Genomic DNA, 20,906 nt, shown 5'->3' with positions numbered 1-20,906 from the left:
TTAAATTGCATTCTTGTGTGAGAACACTGACTCGCATAATATTTGAGCCTTTGTCTGCTTTGAACTTCGGAGAAACGCCAGGATCTTTTTTCTAGTTCACAAAAATCGTTTTAATGCGTTTCCTTTATTAAGACATCTAATGTCATTGTGGATAAGCAAGTGATCATTGAGCCGACATATCAGACAACAACTGTCGGAAAAGGTGGTGGTGTAAGCTGGAAATACAATAAATAAAGTTATAACAGCCATAGAGTCTGTGGTCTCTTAACTCACCACTGTCAGTCTTCACATCTTGACGCCGGCGGATCAAAGTGCAAATATAAACACGTGACACCGCTGCTCGCGCCAGTCACGTGACTCCGCTCTACATCTCATGCTGTATGAAATAGATGCATGCACAACAAGATTGCGACCCCGTCCTCTTGTATGCTTTCCATGTGAAATCAATGGTATGCTTCGCTGTTGTTCAGTGTAATGAGAACAGCCCGTCACTCGTGCTTTGTGCTCCTAAATTATTTTACAAGTTCACACATAACTTTTTTAGGCGCAAATGCGAGTGAAATACTCGTACTGTATTTTTCTCTGCTTATGAACTCATAAATCATGCATAGTATTTTATGTTTCCAAGTACATAAATGTGAATGTCTTTTATTTTTGTACCCAGACATTTTCTTTATTGTAATATAATAAAGCATTTTAACACTGCGTTTGGATTTGGTGCAAAGCTATTACACCAAATAAGCCTATTTATTTAAATTTTTACCCATTTAGTATTTATAAGTGCCAGTGCCAACAATTAAGCACTTTAATTTATTAATATGCACAACAGGTTTCATGCTGTAATCTAGCCCTGACATCAAAGTAAATATCTGGTTTATGTACATTTCTACACCTGCAGCAGTTACCATTGGGCTACTAACAAATAATATATCATTTCTGGGGTGAGCCTATTTGCTATGGTAACAACCTTTGTGTGTGCGCGCAAGTGCACCTGTGTTTATGTGTGTGCACGCGTGCTGTGCGTGAGGAGAAGTGACACCCCAGTCAGACGTTCAGTTGCTTCATTCATTGCATTTTGGTACGGCAGAAATACATACATTCATTTTCAATAGAACGCTGCATTTGGTTTGCATCACTTGCATTGTGGTGCATTTTAGGTTAAGAATCCGTTCGAAAAATCACATGCGTGTGCATGCGTGTGTCTGAAGGGGTTCTTTTTTATACTCTCTTGCAATTGAACGTGAATATGTTTACTACTTAAAAACATCAAGGCTAAACATCATATCTAGTCAAACTGCATAACGACATCGCTACAAATACTGTATGGGATTAAAATCAGCGAAAGCTACGTTACCTTGTTTCTGCGACTCTTGGTGAAACAGCAGTGGATGTTTTCGGTTCAGATGCTGAATGTAATGTAATGATAAGAATGTAATGATCCCAAACTTTAGACATTCTCTCTCTGCCGTTTATGGACATATTTACTCTCCGCCATCGTGCCAACTTAATTCAAAATGTGTCACGCGCTATGATGTGGTTCCTGAACATTGAACAACGGTCCGTGTGAATCAGATCTCGGCGCGTGTAGTGCGCGTCATAGGCTATAACGAGGCTTCGAGGCAGAATTTTTGCTTCTGAATTTTTTGAATGGAGTTAATCGAGTAACTCGATGAATTGTTTCAGCCCTAAACATCACAATTGTCCCTTAAGTGTTTATAAACGCATGTACAGTAAACTAAGGTGGAGTGATTTCATACCAGTATCCTCTCTTTCAGGAATATCTTCGGCAACCGAGCGTGTCAAATAACAAGCAGGCGTCCCGTAAGTTTCAGAAAGAGCTTTTGTTGGCACACTGCAATCTGCTGAGACTCACGCTGGGAGTGAAGAACAGTCAGGAGAGCGCTGATGCTCTCTGCATGTAAGTTACTCATAAAGAAATGTTGATTGCAACTTTACACTGTTTAATGTTGACAGAAGTAAAAAAGCCTAATAAGACCTTATTTAAAACACCTCAGAAGACCATTTTATGCTTTCCAATCATTAGACCAACTTTGAGGCTACCAAAATGATACCTACAAACATAAAATGTAAAGTCTGTCTTTGTGTCTGCAGTTTTGATCGTGAAATGCAGTCTTTGAAGAATACGGCCACAAACACTGTAGATGAGCTGTCAGAGGTGTTCACAGAGATGAGAGCTCACTTGTACCTGTACGCTGGAACTCTGCTTATGAAGATGTTTCATGAAAAACTGCTGCAGTGGAGGGCCGTGCGTGATCTAGCAGCGTTGTGTTATCTGATTGCCTGTCAGGTACACCGGATCATTTACCTTTATTCTTTCTCACCTTTATTCTTCCAAATTAAAATATGAATGCATTTGGCCACAGTCCCTGATTTACCATCTCTGCCTCAGGCTCCAAGACCCAAAACGAAGGGTTTTAAAGGTGACCATGTGACCCATCATCCTCTGGAGTTGTTAGCCTCTGATCGACAAAGCCAGGCGGGTCACATGCTGTTGAATTTGAGCCAGGACGCTGCACATCTTGTGAATGAAGTGGTAGAAACGTTCGGGAATAAGATCGGGCAGAACGATCTTCTCCAGAAGCTCTTCGGTTCACTGGCACAGGAACGCCTGTCTTTCATCAGCAACGATGATATTCACAACATCAGCGCACAGGTGCCGGGCATCACAGATCTTCAAAAGTGGGACAATGGTAATATGATGAGAGTTTAGTGTTTATGCTCCGTAAACAGTTGTGTTGTGTGATGGTGAATGAGCAGAGCTTTTGTTGTTGTAGATTCAGTGTTGTTGCACGGCGGGGCTCTTCAGCACCTGACATGGCTGGGCCTGCAGTGGGCTCTGATGGGTCACAGGGTGTCTCTGCAGGACTGGATCAAACCACTGTTTCCACGTCTTACACTTGAGACCTCCAAACTGGACATCAACACCCCCGAATCTCTTTGTCTGCTGGACCTGGAGGTATGTACTTGCTTTTAAGATCAAAAACATTATTTCCTACATTTGTACTTGCTCTTTTTGCAAATGATTCATTAAGTGGAAATCAAATTGACACATTTGTTCCAAAATGACTCAATTGGTGCAGTACAAGCTAAATCCATTTTTTTCTCGTCAGGAGTATAATATGTATGCAATGTAGTATGCTAGTATCTTGTATATTGTTATGTAGCTTGCTATGCAATTATAATTACAAGCTTTAATATACATTTTTCTGTCTAACTCTCTTGGGTAACATTAAATTACCTACTACCAGTGTTGGGGGTAACGCATTACGAGTAACGTGCATTACACAATAATATTTCTTTTCTGAAGTAACCAGTAAAGTAACGCATTACTTTTTAAATGTACACAATAATATTTGAGTTACTTTTTTAAAAAAGTAATGCAAGTTACTTTTTTATTGAATTAATTAGATAAAAAATGTACTGAATTAAACAAAACGTAGTCACATTATGCACTCTATGCGTACATCCCTGTGTGGGAACAGTTTGAGTAAAAATACTGAGATGGCAGGCCAGCACTCAACATCTTTGTGTTGAAATATGCAATTTCTGAATACTGAAGACTCAACTTCAGTGGGCAAGCTGTCTTGGGCTACAGGGTGATATGGCTGCTGGATAGCAAATTGATCAACGCTATGTAAATATGAAAGTCAATATTGTGACTGCTTAAATCCATTCAAGGTTTGTACGGTCCTGAATAACCTGGAAAAATTTTGGAAATTTAAGATTGAACCTTAAAGATGAATTAACCCAGAAAGTTTCGGAAATGCTAGTTTTGATCAGCCGATTTTGCGATCAGACAAGTCCAGGGAATGCTCGCTTAGGGCTCCCAAAACAAAATGCATCTCCACCCTACTCGTCGGGCTATCTTGACTAGTATACCACTTTATATAATTCATTTCAATTATCCTGCGGTAGTAACTCCTCCTTCATTTTTTCATACGTTATCAGAAAGAATTGGTAAAGCTAATCTTTCTTTTATAAATCTGATTAAACTAAAGACTCTTCAGAGATATAAAGGATGTCATACTACTCTAAAGGTACTCCAGATTAACATCAGAAATGCAGAAACAGTCAGAAAAATGATCCAATCTGTAGCTGGAAAAACATTGTATGTGACCCATTGAATCACTATTAAATGTTGAGTATATACAGTGTGGAGATGAGCAGAAACAGTTGGCTTGCATGGAAAATGAATCCAGATATTTGTCTGTTAAAAAACACAGCATCAAAAACAACAACAAGAGCAGAGCAAACATTGTGGTCGGTGGCCCTGTAGGCTTTATATTGGCAAAATTTTGCCTGTGGTGAAAACTAATTGTGCTTTGCCCTCAACGTCGAGTGGCTTTTTCTTAACTGTGACTGCAGTTGATATTTGCAAATCTTATATTTCAAAAAACAGTTTGTCTTCATCATTGTAGCCTTTTTAAGGTGATGTCGGTGTTACTGGATATTTTATTTATTAATACTGCTGCCTCCCAGTTATTTATTGTAGGTATGTAAACCTACTTACTGGTAAAAAACAAATAGCCTGTTGTTGATTTTAGTTTAGGTGTGGTGTGGTACATTTTACATTTGGGCATTTAGCAGATGCTTTTATTCACAGAAAAAGGCAAATTTTCATTGGATTTTTATTCTTTTATTATGTATACATGAAATTTTCTGGGTCATGATTTTTGCCTTGACAGTAATGGAAATGTATTGGTAAAATGTGTACGAACCCTGTCCATTAGTTTGAAACCCCCGCATTACAACATTCATCACTGACTGACCTTCAGTTTCACTTTTATTATTATTAAAGGTGAGCCTTCAAATCTTATGTTTATTTGACAGTGAGTTTACATTAAAGTTTGTATGAAGACTAAATTCTAGTTAAAGGGGACATATCAAAATCTGACTTTCCATGTTTAAGTGCTATAATTGGGACTAGCTAGCAGGTTGCTCAAACAACAAACATCACCTGCTTACTTAATCTAAATTTGCAAGAACTATAGACTAATGCAATAACAGGCTTAAATAAAACATAAGTCCACTTACAGTTGTCACAGACATGCGTTTTATCAACTGGCTATCCTCCAGACATGACAGACCATTTCGGCCACATGGCAGCATGCATGCTCGTGGTATGAAGCCCGTCCATGTTATTCTCCGAGATGCACTTGACGGCCTTTTGTGCAGCGTTGTTTTTTTTGGACGACCTAGTTAAGGCGGTAGGGTTTCCCAGCTTAGGCGGGCTGCCTGAACTGCAAAGTGCAGCGGGAAACCCTGAGTGTGGAAGTGGGAATGAGCAAGGGTTTATAAAAATGGTCCATGTGTGCCAAATTTCAAGGTCCCCAGAATGCCCCATACATTTAAGAATGAAAAATCCTTAGGAGAACAATGAGCCGTCATAAAATTGTAAGGTGACTTCGGTCAAATTGAAAATCTTTCTCAGGTTTAGGTATTAGAAGTCCATAAATGGCATTGAGACCATATAAACATATTAATGTTTTTTCTGTGTGTTCTTTCAGGTGTTTTTGTGTGGTGTTGTGTTTACAAGTCACACTCAAATGCAAGAGACTGCAAAGATCAGTGCAAGTTCACAATCACTTGAGCCCAGATGTTTGCCCATGCACATCATGAAGCTCCTGTCATCAGAGAAACAGAGACAATGGTGGGACGCCGTCTACAGTCTGATTCAAAATAAAACGCAGTGAGTTTATCACACAGTCATTGTTACGTGACATCACCTACCCCATACGTACCTCCAACAGTATCTTAAATCCAGCTCCGTTTATTCAATCTAGGCCAGGTATGTCAGCTAAACTACGACTGGTTGTTCAGCATGGTCTGAGCACGCTGCGTGCTGGAGAGAAACACGGTCTTCAACCAGCACTGCTCATACACTGGGCCCAGCATCTAACACACATGGTAAATCTCATTTGTGAATTTGAAATAAAATAGTTACAACGTTTTTATTTCTGTTCTGATTAACCCTAACGTTTTGACAAACTCAACAAAATCTATTGCTTCTGGTTTAAATTGTTTGGTTTTTATATTAAAAAAAAGGTTAATATAAATTCTGCATGTGTATGTATTTATTCACAAACTGACCATCTGTCTATTATAATGGGTTGTTGTTGTTGTTTAATAAGGTTTGAATTTGGCTACTGTAAAGAAACTTGCATATTACATTTGAATCTGTTTTGTTTGTTTTCTGGTCACTATATATTGTTTTGTGTGAACAGGGTGAAAGGACGAACTCTTACTATGATCAGAAAGAGTATGCTGGCCGTAGTGTGCACTACTGGAAAGTTGTGCTTCCGCTGCTTGAGAAAATCAAAAAGAGACGGGGCATCCCGGAGCCTCTGGAGCCCATGTTCCCACACTTCCAAAGTAAAGACATACAGGTGAGTGAGACTATTAAACCTACATGCAAGTTTGGTTATTCTTTTATTTTAAGGGATGTTTTTGAATACTCTTCCTTCTTCCTTTATTTCTTTACACCATTCCAGCATCTACGGCTATATTCATGGCGAGAACCAGTTAATTCATACACAAGTTTTATTGATCCATACGCAGGTTGTGGGAGGGACAAATTGGCATCTCCAATTTGCCTAACTTGCATGTTTTTGGGGGGAAACCGGAGTAAACCCACGCTGACACGGGAGAACATGTAAACTCCACACAGAGAGGGCACCTGCCCTAGGCGGGGCTTGAACCAGGGATTTTTTTTAATACTAGTTCAGTGCACCTACAGAGCCGTCACAAGGGGGGGGGGGGGGGGTGAGGTCCTGTGTAAACTTGATGTGTGAACTGCAACATCATGCTCTTTATCCGTCCATGCCATAAATGAGTCCTTGAATTAACTTATGTTAGTAAAGTGTTTTGCTTTTAAAATTCATGCAAATTTATTTCAAATGTAGGCACGCACATCAAAACACAATTTCATTTGTTTGAGTTTGCATGGCAAAAATATTGCACTTCTATTTTGTTGTGTTTTAGAGCTGAAACATTTAAAGACGGTCGGAAATTAGCACAAACGATTGAGTGGTTACACAAGACCATGCATTTAATGATGGACATTCTGCATGGCTCTCTTGTTTTACTTTTCTCAAGCATGCATAATAAAGGTTTAATAAGTTTGTAATGAAAACAAGATAAGAGAATAATTTCTTATTTGGGCATTATTCGAAAAGTTAAAGATTAAAAGTTTAATTAAAATGATCAACAAAAAACAACTCAATAAACTACATTGCTTAGCAACATTTAAAACCTTTCTTTTAAGGCTTTTTAAAGCGTCCACGTGGTGAAGGACCAGAGTGCCTTTATTATTAACAGATGAAATTCTTCATAAAAAAATATTGTAAGTTTATATAATATATTACTGATAATGCTCTGTCTTAATATGAGGTGTCTACCACTTTTAGCATAGCTTAGCACAATCCATTGACTCTGATTAGACCATTAGCATCGTGCAGAAAAATAACCAAAGAGTTTCTATATATTTCCTATTTAAAACTTGACTCTTCTTTGCTGCTGTAACATGGCTGCAGGAGGCGCAATGATATTATGCAGCAGCCGAAAATAGTGCCCTTAGTAATTTTCAATGGCAGGGGACTATTTTCGGGCAGTGTGTAATATCTCTACACCTGCTGCAGCCATGTTAGGGGCCAATCACTCCAAAAGCGTTTTTGGCAGTTGCAGGCGCCTTTTTTGAATGATATTCTATGGGCAGGGAGCGTTTGCGCGCTTTTTTGCCGCCGTCCGCAGCACGCACCTTTGAAGGAATGCTGAGAGCGGAGAAGCGCCCGATGTCATTCGCGTCTTTCCATTGTCCAATCGAATGAGGGGAGAGGCGGGCCTTACGTTGTGGTGATGGAAGTTTACAGTTGGTTTGAAGAACCGGACACCACTCGCTCACTCTCTCTTGTGTGTTTGTGCACTTCTCACCCTCAAACAAGGTCAGAGCAAGCGTCGTCTTTTTAAAGTTTCTGCTAATATGACAGTTAACAGCAAAAGAGCGCTCACGCTTCAATATTTGATTGACAAGACAGCTGACTCGGTGGTTGCATAGCAATATTAAAGGCCTCGTCGAGCCTTGCGTTTCCAAGCGTTTAAAGCGTTTTTGGTGTGATTAGCCCCTTTCAGCAGCAAAGTCCCTGATTATTACGCTAGTTTGAAAGTATAGTTCCTAGCCTATCTGCCTAAAAATCACAACTTTTAATTTTCCATCAGTCTTCGTATACGATGTAACAACAGAAGAGTCAAGTTTTAAATAGGAAAAATATTAAAACCCTTATGTAATTTTTTTGTAATCTGATTCAACGGATTGTGCTAAGCTATGCTAAAAGGGGAGCTGTAAGATGAGCATAGTTTAAAAAAAATCATAATTTTAGGTAATTTTTTTGGGGCACGTGTTTTCTGCACGCTCTGCGCTGAGCTTCGAGTGTTGAAAGAGATTCAACTTTGGGTGAAAAGCACCACTCGTCCAATCACAGTGGAGGAGGAGCGGGACAAGTATCAGAACAACCAACCAGCTCACAGCTCAAGTATCACAGCTACCAAAGCGCTCGGCCGAAGAAAGCTGGTGCTCAGCTGAAAAAACAGCTGGAAATCGGTGTCCTCCAGGCGTTTAAAAGTTTTGGTGTGCACGCCTCCTAAGAATGTAAAGAGACTTTCAAGCTGTATAACAAAAAAATTCAGTTTCCTGTCTTTAACTGATTGTAAATTTTAGAAATTGTATAAATGGGTGATAATAATGATAGCCGGCCTGGTTAAATGATGACTTTTACTTCTAGGTCTCTGATGTCGGTTTATATGAGGAAGAGGCAGTCATCAGTTTTGCCACACTACTTGACATCGAGGACAACACGGATCAGGCCATCTCACAGCTTAAGAAGCTTAACAGCGTCTCATCTAACTGGCATCTGGCTAAGGTAGCAGTGGTTTGATAGTAGATATATACCTTCAGACGTAACATTGATTGAAATGGCATATAATCCTCAGCAGGTGTAAGAAGAAGTTGCTAATCTTGGTTTGTATCTTCAGCATGAACTTTGCATTGCCCTTTACTTCTCAGATATATCAGAGGCTCTCAGATGAGGCTGGAAACGGTGTGGAGGAAACTCAGGATAGGTGCACTAACTTTCTGCGGCAGTTCAGGAAATACTTGAGGAAGATCTGTCAGGCCAATGCAGAGGACATGGAGAAGGTATTGTTAGACTGATTTATTTAAAGATGCCTTTAGAATTTAGATGCTTTTAAAATATTAACTTGATATGTCTTGATTTACAAAAGGTTCTGACATATTTGTGTGCATGTAGCTGTCATGGATTATTTTAATATAAAGCTAGATGGGAATCCACAAATTCAAAACTTACATGCTTTTGCTATTTATTGTTTCATTCATTTTGTTTCTAAGTTACCCGTGTCTATGGAGGAGGTGATGGATTTGTTGAATGAAGTCAACCAGGAGCTTGGGGATGATGAAGAGACGGATGAAGATAATTATAGTCATCCACTGACATCTAGCCCCAGTCAGCTCCCAGAAGCACATGTGAAGTTCTCCACACCTTCCCCAAACAAAAGCACCATGTCACCTTCCAAAAGACCAGTGGTACGTCAGAGCATTTTTTGATGTTGCCGCAGATACCTGTAGTTTCTCTTCGCAGCACTTATGGTTATTGTCTCTTTCCTAAAAGTTTTCACCCAAAACTCCACCTCACTGGGTTGAGGATCAGAAGTCAGTCTTACAGATGTTGTGTCAGCAGGTCGAAGCCTTGAAGGTGAGTCGCTTACCAACACAAATTCATTAGTAGGCCTACAACATAATAGTGACTTTTTTAAAGTGACCGATGCCTGTGTTTATCAAAAAAATATAAAAAAATTTACCTACTTAAAGCACTGTTTGTATTAGTATGATGACGTATTTCTTTGTTCTCATTTTCTCTGTTATTATTTTTTCAATGACTGTTTACCTGATTATATAATTACTTGAGAACTTGCTATTATTTAATAGGCAAACATTTATGGTATTTAAAGTTGAAAAAAATCACTATTTTGTTTGCACTTTTGTTGAAATTACCATTTTGATTGCAAAAATCATTGCGAAAACCTGGTGGGACTGATATAATCATTTTTTTCAAAGCATCACAATGCTTAATGCACTGAAAATAGTGATTCATTGAATTAAATAATTTTTTTTAAGGTAAGTGCTTGCAATCAATTTATTTAAGCTACATTTAAACAAAAGTTTTATATTTTATTTTACTTTACTAATCTTTTTTTGTTTAAATGTAGCTTAAATAAATTGATTGCAACCACTTAACTTAAGAAAAATTGATTTAATTCAATTAATCATTTTTTTCAGTGTGTGAACAATTACTGCATCGATAAATAAAAACAAATAATTGAATATTAAAAAAAGCAGTGCTTGCGTGCGCCTTTCGCTCGTGCGTCTCTTGCGCATGCCTGTCTCTCTGTGTTTCTCTTGCATGCACCTATCTCTCTCTTTATTAGGTGAGTGTGGATGTGCAGGAGACTGTAAATGAGGTTGCATTTTATATTTTTTAACAAGTATTTTTCTATTCCTCTGCAGAATGAAGTTCATGACTTGCGTCATAATTCCTCTGATGCTACAGGGACTCCGTATAGGATGTATGGAGACAGTTATGCTGCAGAGGGACTTCAGGAACCTTTTACAGGAGCACAGACATTCCATGGTGTTCCCCTTACAGGTCTGTTTTTTAACTTTCCAATCCTTCTGCTGTCTTGAAAGTCAGCACTTTTTAAATTTGGTTTAAGTTTAATAGATGTTTTTAAACATGTCCTTCTGTTGCCTATATGTGGCAGTTGCCACTACAGGTCCCTCGGTATACTACAGTCAGACTCCGGCATATAACTCGCAGTACCTTCTGCGTCCTGCTACAAATGTTACACCAACAAAGGTAATGGGCTAATTTTCATTTAATGAAATTACACTGTGGGTTCAAACAGAAATCGCATCTCATAGTATTGTACGGTTGCCTTTGCAGGGTCCTGTATATGGGATAAATCGGATTCCTCCACCGCAACATGTGTATACCTACCAACAATCAACACACACACCACCTCTTCAATCGACACCTGCATGCATATATCCTCAAGAGCAGGTGTTTGGGGCTCCTATTCGATTTGAGTCCCCAGCTACGTCCTTACTCTCACCATACAGTGAAGAATATTATGGCCACAATGTTCCTCAGCCTACAGCCAATCCATCGTTGCCTGAGCCTGGATATTTCACCAAGCCATCTGTGGTTACATCTGCCCAGCCAGCGAGAAGTGCTGAAACAAAACCATTAGACCCCAAAATGAGCTTTGGGCAGCAGTTCTCGGGTGACCCTCCAAGAATTCCAAACTTTGGTGGTGTAGCTGCGGCCCCATCGACCTCAGCAACAACTGCATTCAAGTTCAACTCTAACTTCAAGTCTAATGATGGGGATTTTACATTTTCCTCTACCCAAATGAAAAACAGTGAAAGTTTGTTGGGACTTCTGACATCAGATATCCCCCCCAGAACTGAAGGACTGTCTGAACCAAAACTTCAGACCCAAGACCAGCCACCAAGCCAGAGTGATGTTTTTAATTTTGGGAGTAAAAATGCCACAGGATTTTCATTTACTGATTCTGCTCAGACCAAACCTATTATTTTCGGCCAAACTGATGACACATTCAAGTTGACAAGCGTAATTAAGCCAATATTTGGAAACGCAGAGACACGGGAAGAAAAAGAAAATGTAGAAAGTGATAACGAGAGTAGCCATGTGGAAGAGGATGAGGACGGACCTCATTTTGAACCAATTGTGCCTCTACCTGATAAGGTTGCTGTAAAAACTGGTGAGGAGGAGGAAGAGGAGATGTTCTGTAATAGAGCAAAACTCTTTCGATTTGACTCTGATACCAAAGAATGGAAAGAGAGGGGCCTTGGCTGCATCAAAATTCTGAAACACAAAACATCTGGGAAGGTTCGTCTGTTGATGAGGAGGGAGCAAGTTCTCAAAATCTGTGCTAATCACTATATCACAACAGATATGGTCTTAAAACCAAATGCTGGATCCGACAAGTCCTGGGTGTGGTATGCCATTGACTATGCAGATGAATCCCCAAAGACTGAGCAGTTGGCCATACGCTTCAAAACTGCAGATGAGGCAGCATTGTTTAAATTAAAATTTGAAGAGGCTCAGACATTTTTATTAAAGTCCTCACAAAAGCAAAGCCATCAACCTGTACCACAGGTGCCAAACAAAGACATGGATATTAAAACCCGTTTTTCCAAAAAAGAGGGTGAATGGGACTGCAGCGTATGTTGTGTAAGAAATGCACCCACATCTGCATCATGTGTTGCTTGCAACAGTGCAGGTCCCTCTATTCCAAAGGATAAACCTCAAAAAGACATGGATATAAAAACCCGTTTTTCCAAAAAAGAGGGCGAATGGGACTGCAGCGTATGTTGTGTAAGAAATGCACCCACATCTGCATCATGTGTTGCTTGCAACAGTGCAGGTCCCTCCATGCTAAAGGATAAACCTAAGGAGGTTGTAAAAGACTCTGCCCCTGTTGCTCCTTCTGATAAAGTCTCTACTCAATCATTCTCTGGTGGTTTTGGATTTGGCTCCAAAATTGAGCTTTCTGCCACTCAGGTGGAAAAGTTGTCAAGCAGTTCGGCCTTTTCATTTTCACTTCCAAAGTCTACCGGCGGTTTCAAGTTTGGCACTGCGGAATCTGAGGCAAAACTGTCAGATGGACCGTCACAAAATAAAGCCTCATCTAAACATCTCAAAAATATTGCCGAACAACACAAAGAGAAAGAGAGGGCCCCAGTTTCAGATCAGTTTGGTTTCAGTAAGGATAAAACGGCATTTGAAAGCTTCAAGTTTGACCCTTCTGCAACTCGGGTGGAAAAGTTGTCAAGCAGTTCGGCCTTTTCATTTTCATTCCCAACATCTGCCGGCGGTTTCAAGTTTGGCACTGGGGAATCGGAGGCAAAACTGTCTGATGGACCGTCACAAAATGAATCTGCATCTGAACATCTCCGTAATATTGCCGAACAGCACAAAGAGAAAGAGAGAGCCCTAATTTCAGATCAATTTGGTTTCAGTAAGGATAAAACAGCATCAGAAAGCTTCAAGTTTAAGCCTTCTGCAACTCAGGTGGAAAAGTTGTCAAGCAGTTCGGCCTTTTCATTTTCACTGCCAGCACCTGCCGGCGGTTTCAAGTTTGGCACTGGGGAATCGGAGGCAAAACTGTCCGATGGACCGTCACAAAATGTGAGTGCAGGTCCCTCTATTCCAAAGGATAAACCTCAAAAAGACATGGATATAAAAACCCGTTTTTCCAAAAAAGAGGGCGAATGGGACTGCAGCGTATGTTGTGTAAGAAATGCACCCACATCTGCATCATGTGTTTCTTGCAACAGTGCAGGTCCCTCTATTCCAAAGGATAAACCTCAAAAAGACATGGATATAAAAACCCGGTTTTCCAAAAAAGAGGGCGAATGGGACTGCAGCGTATGTTGTGTAAGAAATGCACCCACATCTGCATCATGTGTTTCTTGCAACAGTGCAGGTCCCTCTATTCCAAAGGATAAACCTCAAAAAGACATGGATATAAAAACCCGTTTTTCCAAAAAAGAGGGCGAATGGGACTGCAGCGTATGTTGTGTAAGAAATGCACCCACATCTGCATCATGTGTTTCCTGCAGCAGTGCAGGTCCCTCCATGCTAAAGGATGAACCTCAGGAGGTTGTAAAAGACTCTGCCCCTGTTGCTCCTTCTGATAAAGTCTCTACTCAATCATTCTCTGGTGATGTTGGATTTGGCTCTAAATTTGCCAAGAAAGATGGTCAGTGGGACTGTGAGGCTTGCTTAGTGAGAAATGATGTCACTGCAACGAAATGCATTTCTTGCAATACCCCCTGTGCCGCTGCCATGTTTGCCAAAAAAGATGGACCGTGGGATTGTGACGCTTGCCTGGTGAGAAACGAAGGTACGTCCAGCCATTGTGTATCATGTCAGACAGCAAAACCAGGTATTAAAATCAAGACCTTTACTGCACCCAGTAGAAGTTCCCCCAAACAGTTAAGCACTGGGGAATCGGAGGCAAAACTGTCTGATGGACCGTCACAAAATGAATCTGCATCTGAACATCTCTGTAATATTGCCGAACAGCACAAAGAGAAAGAGAGAGCCCTAATTTCAGATCAATTTGGTTTCAGTAAGGATAAAACTGCATCAGAAAGCTTCAAGTTTAAGCCTTCTGCAACTCAGGCGGAAAAGTTGTCAAGCAGTTCGGCCTTTTCATTTTCACTGCCAGCGCCTGCCGGCGGTTTCAAGTTTGGCACTGGGGAACCGAAGGCAAAACTGTCTGATGGACCGGCACAAAATGAATCCGCATCTGAACTCCTCAGAAATATTGCCAAACAGCACAAAGGGAAAGAGGGGGCCCCAGTTGCAGATCAGTCTGCAGACAGTGGCAGTTATGGTGACAATCCTTTAATCACAGGCACTAACTCTTTCAGTTTTGCAGACTTGGCAAAGTCTTCGCAGGGTAGTTTTCAATTTGGCCTGAAGGACCCCGATTTCAAAGGCTTCTCAGGGGCTGGAGAGCAGCTCTTTACCAAGCAAAGGGCTGACACCTCAGCTGATCAAGATGATGAGGAAATGTACAAAACAGAGGAGAACGATGATATTCAGTTTGATCCAGTTGTTCAGATGCCCGACAAGGTTGAAATTGTTACCGGCGAGGAAGATGAGAAAGTCCTGTATTCACAACGTGTCAAGCTATTTAGATTTGATACAGACACTAGTCAGTGGAAAGAAAGAGGGGTTGGCAACCTTAAATTGCTAAAAAATAATCAAAATGGAAGACTTCGAGTTCTTATGAGGAGAGAGCAAGTGTTGAAGGTATGTGCTAACCACTGGATCACAACCACAATGAACTTGAAGCCCCTCTCTGGGTCAGATCGGGCCTGGATGTGGCTAGCAAGTGACTTCTCAGATGGCGATGCCAAGTTAGAACAACTTGCTGCAAAATTCAAAACCCCAGAGCTTGCAGAAGAATTCAAGGAAAAGTTTGAGGAGTGTCAACAGCTTCTTTTGGATATTCCTCTGCAGACCCCTCATAAGCTTGTGACCTCGGGCAGAACAGCCCATCTTATACAGAAAGCTGAAGAGATGAAAACTGGTCTTAAAGACCTTAAAACCTTCTTGACTTACCAGAACAAGGATGATGAAAGAAATGTTACGAGTAGCGAGACCTCTGAAATTGTGGCGAAACCCGACTCCGAAAGCACTGGACCGACTTTGGAGTGGGATAACTATGATTTGAGGGAGGAAGCCCATGACGAAAGTGTGAACACCTCTCTGTGTTCTACTCCTCTGCGACCCAATTTTGTTCCAAAAAATTTATTCCGTTTTGGTGAATCGTCCGGAGGCTTTAATTTCAGTTTCCAGCCTGTTCTTAGTCCCTCCAAGTCCCCATCTAAGCTGAACCAGAGCCTGGGGTCTGTTGGCACAGATGATGAACAAGAGGCTTCTCAGGAGGAAGAGCGAGACGGGCAGTACTTCGAGCCTGTCGTGCCATTGCCAGATCTTATCAATGTCTCAACAGGGGAGGAGAATGAGGAAGTTGTTTTTAGCCACAGAGCAAAGTTATATCGCTACGATAAAAATCTTGGTCAATGGAAGGAAAGAGGTATAGGAGACCTTAAAATACTACAACATTACGAAACCAAGCGCGTAAGACTCGTCATGAGACGGGACCAGGTTCTCAAACTATGTGCAAACCACTGGATAAGTTCAGATTTGAAACTTGAACCAATGAAAGGATCCGATAAAGCATGGATCTGGAGTGCATTTGATTTTTCTGAAGGCGAGGGTAAGGTTGAACAGTTAGCAGTGCGCTTCAAACTGCAGGAGACTGCCACTGCTTTCAAGGAAATCTTGGAAGAAGCAAAGGATGCCCAGAAGAAACAAAGCCTTCTTGCGCCGTTTTCTTCTAGAGTACCTCCCACCACCAAAGAGACGCTCTGTGGTATGACTGCAGTCGCTGTACTGGAGGAAACCACTAAAGAACGTACTGTACTGTCTGAAGAAAGCAGTCTGAAACACCTGGACAGGTCACCTGGTGCAGAACACAGTACTCAAAGCATTAAGGCTGTGGTCTCTCCGCCAAAGTTTGTCTTTGGATCAGATTCTGTTCAGAAGATCTTTGGGAGCCCTTCATCATCCAACGAAAAGTCTCCAGTTGTACATCACTCAGAAGATGAGCAAGTAACAAGTGCCTCAAGACTAAAGCCCATTGAACAGGCTGTAACTGATCAGCCATCTGTTGTAACTCCATTCAACGTACCAGCAAGAGGTGAGCCTTGTTTTCTTGCCAATAGTGTGAGTAAAGCCTAATTTTTTAATGCCAATCTTGAATCTGATTTGAACAAACCAATAAAATAATCTGTTTAATTTAAAGTTATTAAAATTAGACAAATTAGAAAATATTTAAAAGCAATACTGAACCTTTTATTTTTCATTTCATTCTATGCAAGCCAATCTAATTTAATAGATTTTGTTTGATTAGTAGAGTATGTAGAGTTATAGAAAACTGTTATTACATGCAAAACTATAGAAAACTAATAAATTCAGGACTTCAGGGATGTCAGCAGGTGATTGGCTGTCACCTGCCGTATGCTGTTTTGTGCCAGTCCACTATGAGCTACTGAAAACTGTGCAGTTCGTCATCATTTACTTGACCAGTGTTTCTCAACCCTGGTCCTCGAGGTCCCCCTTTCAGAATGTGTTAGATGTCTCCTTATTTAAAACACCTGTACCAACTCATCAGCCGTCTTCCAGAATTTCTCCCTAACAAGCTAATAGTTTAAACAGGTGTGTTATTTAAGGAGACATCTAAAACATTCTGGAAGGGGGTCCTCGAGGACCAGGGTTGAGAAACACTGTACTTGACAGAGCCGCTGATCATTCACAACTCTATGGGAAGAGCCTGTTATGTTTTGTTGGAGGAATTGAGCGTGGCTCAGTTGAGTCGTTTAGGTTTTCTGGAATAAGCCCCGCCCACAACTTGTGATTAGCATAGATCCCGGCCTAAGTGAGCAGCACACAGTCCACAGATTAACCGATCTGGGCTTCTCCTCTCCTCAGTGAAAAACAAATAAAAGCCTGTTTGGAGTAAAACAGCCTGAGAGTCATTCGGGCATGCTTTTGTGTGTTTTGCACTGAGCAGAGGTTTAAAGGGATAGTTCGGTCAAAAATGATATTAAACCCATGATTTACTCACCCCCAAGCTGTCCGAGTTGCATATGTCCATCGTTTTTCAGACAAACACATTTTCGGATATTTTATAAAATGTTTTAGATCTTTCAGTTGATTAAATGTAATGTTATGGGGTCCACCCATAGTCCACGACCTTCAAGTCCAAAAAAAGTGCGTCCATCCTTCAAATAAATACCTTCCGGTAGCGCCGCCATCTAAGACTCCTCTGTATTCAGGAGAAAGTATTAGCGTAGTGTACGCACTTTTCTTAGTGACGTATGACAAATTCGGAGGGCAGGGGCACAGAGCAGCAGCAGAGTAGCCTCCGTAGGCTGCGTAAGCTCTCATCCTGAATGCGGACGCGACTAAGATGGCGACGCTACCGGAAGGTATTTATTTTCGTTAATAAAGTTTTAAATATGGATATTTCTACAACAACACGGCGCGGATTACCCTCAGAAGACCTTTGTTTATCATCCTGGAGCTGTTTGGATTAATTTGTGAATAATTTTGGATAATTTGTGGGGTCTATGGGTGGACCCCGTAACATTACATTTAATCAACTGAAAGATCTTAAACATTTTATAAAATATCCGAAAATGTGTTTGTCTGAAAAACGATGAACATATGCAACTCGGACAGCTTGGTGGTGAGTAAATCATGGGTTTAATATCATTTTTGGCCAAACTATCCCTTTAAATCTTGCCCTGTGCCATAAAGCCCAGATCAGTAAAGGGCTGCTGTGATAGTTTCTTCATACAGGATCTCTGGAGCTCAATCAGAGTGGCCGTCAGTTTCTTGGTTGCCTCTTATTAAAGACTCAAGTATGCTCAGTGTTTCCTCTAGGATTTTTTCCAGCTGTGGCGGCAGGGGGCGCCCATGATGATTATAAATGTACATTATTTTTTTTAATGTAGAAAATAGGCTACAGTAAACTAACATGTGTTTTTTATCATTTTCATGCTGTCATTTACTTTTCCTTATATTTATAGCATATTGCTTTTCTATGTTTGATCTAAACTGTATTTTCTTAAAAAATACGTAAGTTTTATAGCTTCATACGGATCTTTCATTGTAGTTTTAATGTAGTGTGCAAGTTCGTGCTCGGGTTTAGCGTTACAGAGCTGTTGCAAAGTCACGCACAGTCCTGTTTGATAATCCGCACCGCTGTGATTGACAGAACACCCGACATCAGCAGCAATTTATTCCACACCCGGGCTGTTTGACATAAAGAGCCCGACCCGGTCACACCGCAAATCACGCAGTTATAGAAACCTTTATGCTCTTCGCAGACAGATCTTAAACACAAATAAGCACGGGGACATTTAAAAACTGTTACCTGTCGGAATCGAGTCGAATTCTGTTCTTGGATGTTAGACCCGCAGTTCACGCTCGCATATTGAGTCCCGACCTGGATCTACAATGCATATAACACGTTAATATTATTACACCCGTTACATCAAATATTAGGAGTTTCACCCGCGGGTACCCCGACCCTGTTGTTTCGTCTGAAAACAGATGAAACAGTCTCACCGTCTGCCTCCAGTTTTTATTACCAACGTCCTTCTCTTCCACGGGAATAAGTTTCCTTCCAAACAGATTCGACTAATGTCTTGCAGTCCTATATGAGTTGTATTCAGTATTTAGCCTTTTGTTTTTGGACAAACATCTTATCATTTAATGTGAAACTTTGTGAGTGTCGATCTAAAGCACAGAAGATTGACTGACAGCTGAGTGGTCAGCAGTGCGCTGCGTTTATAGCCTATATTCTGAATAACTAATGGCCAGATAAGTTGATAATATGAGTACAGTGATTACAAATGAATGTCCAAAAAACTCGTAATATGTTAAATCGAAAGTTTAATCATGTCATTTCTCGCAGCCCCGCGCTGCGTCCGTGTATATGCGCCTGTGAACAGCATACGCGTGATGACCTTGCAACTTAAATTACCCTTAATTTATTGCCAGACAGATAAAAGTAAAATAAAATTTGAATCTGTAAATTGTGATTTTTATTTATGTAAACTCACAATAAGGAGAAAACCCTGTGCTTATTTAAAATAATTAAAAACATGATGTGCTTTCTGCTGCTTTGGTTTAACAGCGCATCACAAAAAAAGAACAGAAACTCAAATACTTTTTTTATTCGTTTTGTCAATCTGATAATTATAACATATTTCGAGTAGACTTATTTATTTTTTTATTATTTCTCAAAACAGAAACGTAGCCTAATCATCATCCGTTGATTTAAATCTATTTGTGCATGAAACTAAACCCATGGGGGGAAATTATGATATTTTAGGAGATTTATTTATAAATGAGTGAACAACGCGAATCCAGAAAGGATTTTTTTTCTTTCTTGCTGGGCGGACATTTTGTTATAGCTTTATTTATTTTGCGAGCTTCCGCCGCGGGTTTTGTCTAGAAGGGATACAAAAAATGCCAAAAAGTTTATGATTAGATTTGGAGGTAGGATTTTTAGGATGAAAACAGCGGCTCTGGCTACATGAGATACACATACATCATACAATCCTGTGAAATGTTGTGTTTAGAGTTGGGTTTGGGTGAAGGATTAGGATTAAACAGTGCTCATCCGGCGAGATTTCGTTTGCTGTATCCCTTCTATCCACAACCGCAGGCGTGGCGGGGATGTTTTAGGTGTGGCGGGCCGCCACGGTTGAATGTATATAGCGGAAACACTGATGCTTTGTTTCTTTGTTCAGCCTTGCAAAGTATACTTCGTTTGACTAGTAGGGTTACACACATGGGCTTTTGACAAGGGCTGGGCAAAAATATTGATTTTTCAATTAATCTTTTTTTTACGTGGTCTATTCAAAATCGATTCTCAAAGGCCACGAATCGATTTAATCCTAAAATTAACGTTAATCTTATTACTAGTCTTTTCCACTAGATGTCACCTTCTTTTTTGCCTTGCGCGATGTTACCGAGGAGCGAGAGGCGACCCTGTCATTTACTCATTCATTCATTCAGTGCTTAATATAGCGGTTTCAGGTGCTTTGTCGACGTTGATGCCACCTTCACATAAAAAGTCAGAGGTATGGGAGCATTTTAGATTTTGCAAGCAAGACGACGACGATAGTGTTTTGGCTTTTTATTTATTTTTATTAATTACCCCCTTGGAAACTTCTGTTCTTTTTAATAAATATAATATTTGTATTAAATCTATATTCATGGAGTTGAATCGAGAACAGGGTATAAAAATTAGCCAGAGAACCGGAATCGAAAATCGAATGGAGAATCAAAATTGAATTGATTTGATAGCTTGCGAAACGAAATTGAATCGATCTGGAACATCTAAATTAATACCCAGCCCTACTTTCGACGCATGCGCATTTTCAACAAATAAGTCTTCCGGCCTACATACCCACACTCCTGAACATGCATGCTCGACTATTCTGATGATGACATTTGCATAACGCACACTATACACTGACCCTTGTGTACAAGTGAAGTATACCCTGACCTTAAAGCCTTTCTCCCCCAATTGCTCAGTTTTGCCGGCTGATAAGCTTTCGGGAGAGTCCTGGTTATGCCAAACTTCTTCCTTTTTAGAATTGCAGAGGCCACTGTGCTTCTGGTGTGCGTACA

At 40.4% G+C, this 20,906-nt stretch overlaps 1 protein-coding gene across 6 annotated transcripts in view; it reads left to right on the top strand.

Annotated features, from left to right (window-relative positions):
• The window catches only part of ranbp2 (RAN binding protein 2), a 92,469-nt gene that overhangs the window by 60,334 nt on the left and 11,229 nt on the right, over positions 1-20,906 (top strand). For 3 of the 6 annotated variants that reach the window (XM_065293100.2, XM_065293098.2, XM_065293095.2), the window contains exons 6-19: positions 1,776-1,918; positions 2,113-2,308; positions 2,411-2,711; positions 2,796-2,977; positions 5,529-5,710; positions 5,805-5,928; positions 6,246-6,407; positions 8,799-8,936; positions 9,080-9,211; positions 9,422-9,616; positions 9,702-9,785; positions 10,598-10,736; positions 10,852-10,946; positions 11,034-16,395. The exons of 1 other annotated variant lie outside the window; for it this stretch is intronic. In XM_065293100.2, the coding sequence (XP_065149172.1) occupies positions 1,776-1,918; positions 2,113-2,308; positions 2,411-2,711; positions 2,796-2,977; positions 5,529-5,710; positions 5,805-5,928; positions 6,246-6,407; positions 8,799-8,936; positions 9,080-9,211; positions 9,422-9,616; positions 9,702-9,785; positions 10,598-10,736; positions 10,852-10,946; positions 11,034-16,395 (7,435 nt within the window). The remainder of the gene's footprint in view (positions 1-1,775; positions 1,919-2,112; positions 2,309-2,410; positions 2,712-2,795; positions 2,978-5,528; positions 5,711-5,804; positions 5,929-6,245; positions 6,408-8,798; positions 8,937-9,079; positions 9,212-9,421; positions 9,617-9,701; positions 9,786-10,597; positions 10,737-10,851; positions 10,947-11,033; positions 16,396-20,906) is intronic. 2 more of the 6 variants (XM_065293105.2, XM_065293097.1) reach the window with 2 other exon arrangements.

Source organism: Paramisgurnus dabryanus, chromosome 15 (genome assembly GCF_030506205.2).
Source record: "Paramisgurnus dabryanus chromosome 15, PD_genome_1.1, whole genome shotgun sequence".
Classification (NCBI taxonomy): Eukaryota; Metazoa; Chordata; class Actinopteri; order Cypriniformes; family Cobitidae; genus Paramisgurnus; species Paramisgurnus dabryanus.
This window is presented reverse-complemented; position numbering and strand designations above follow the sequence as displayed.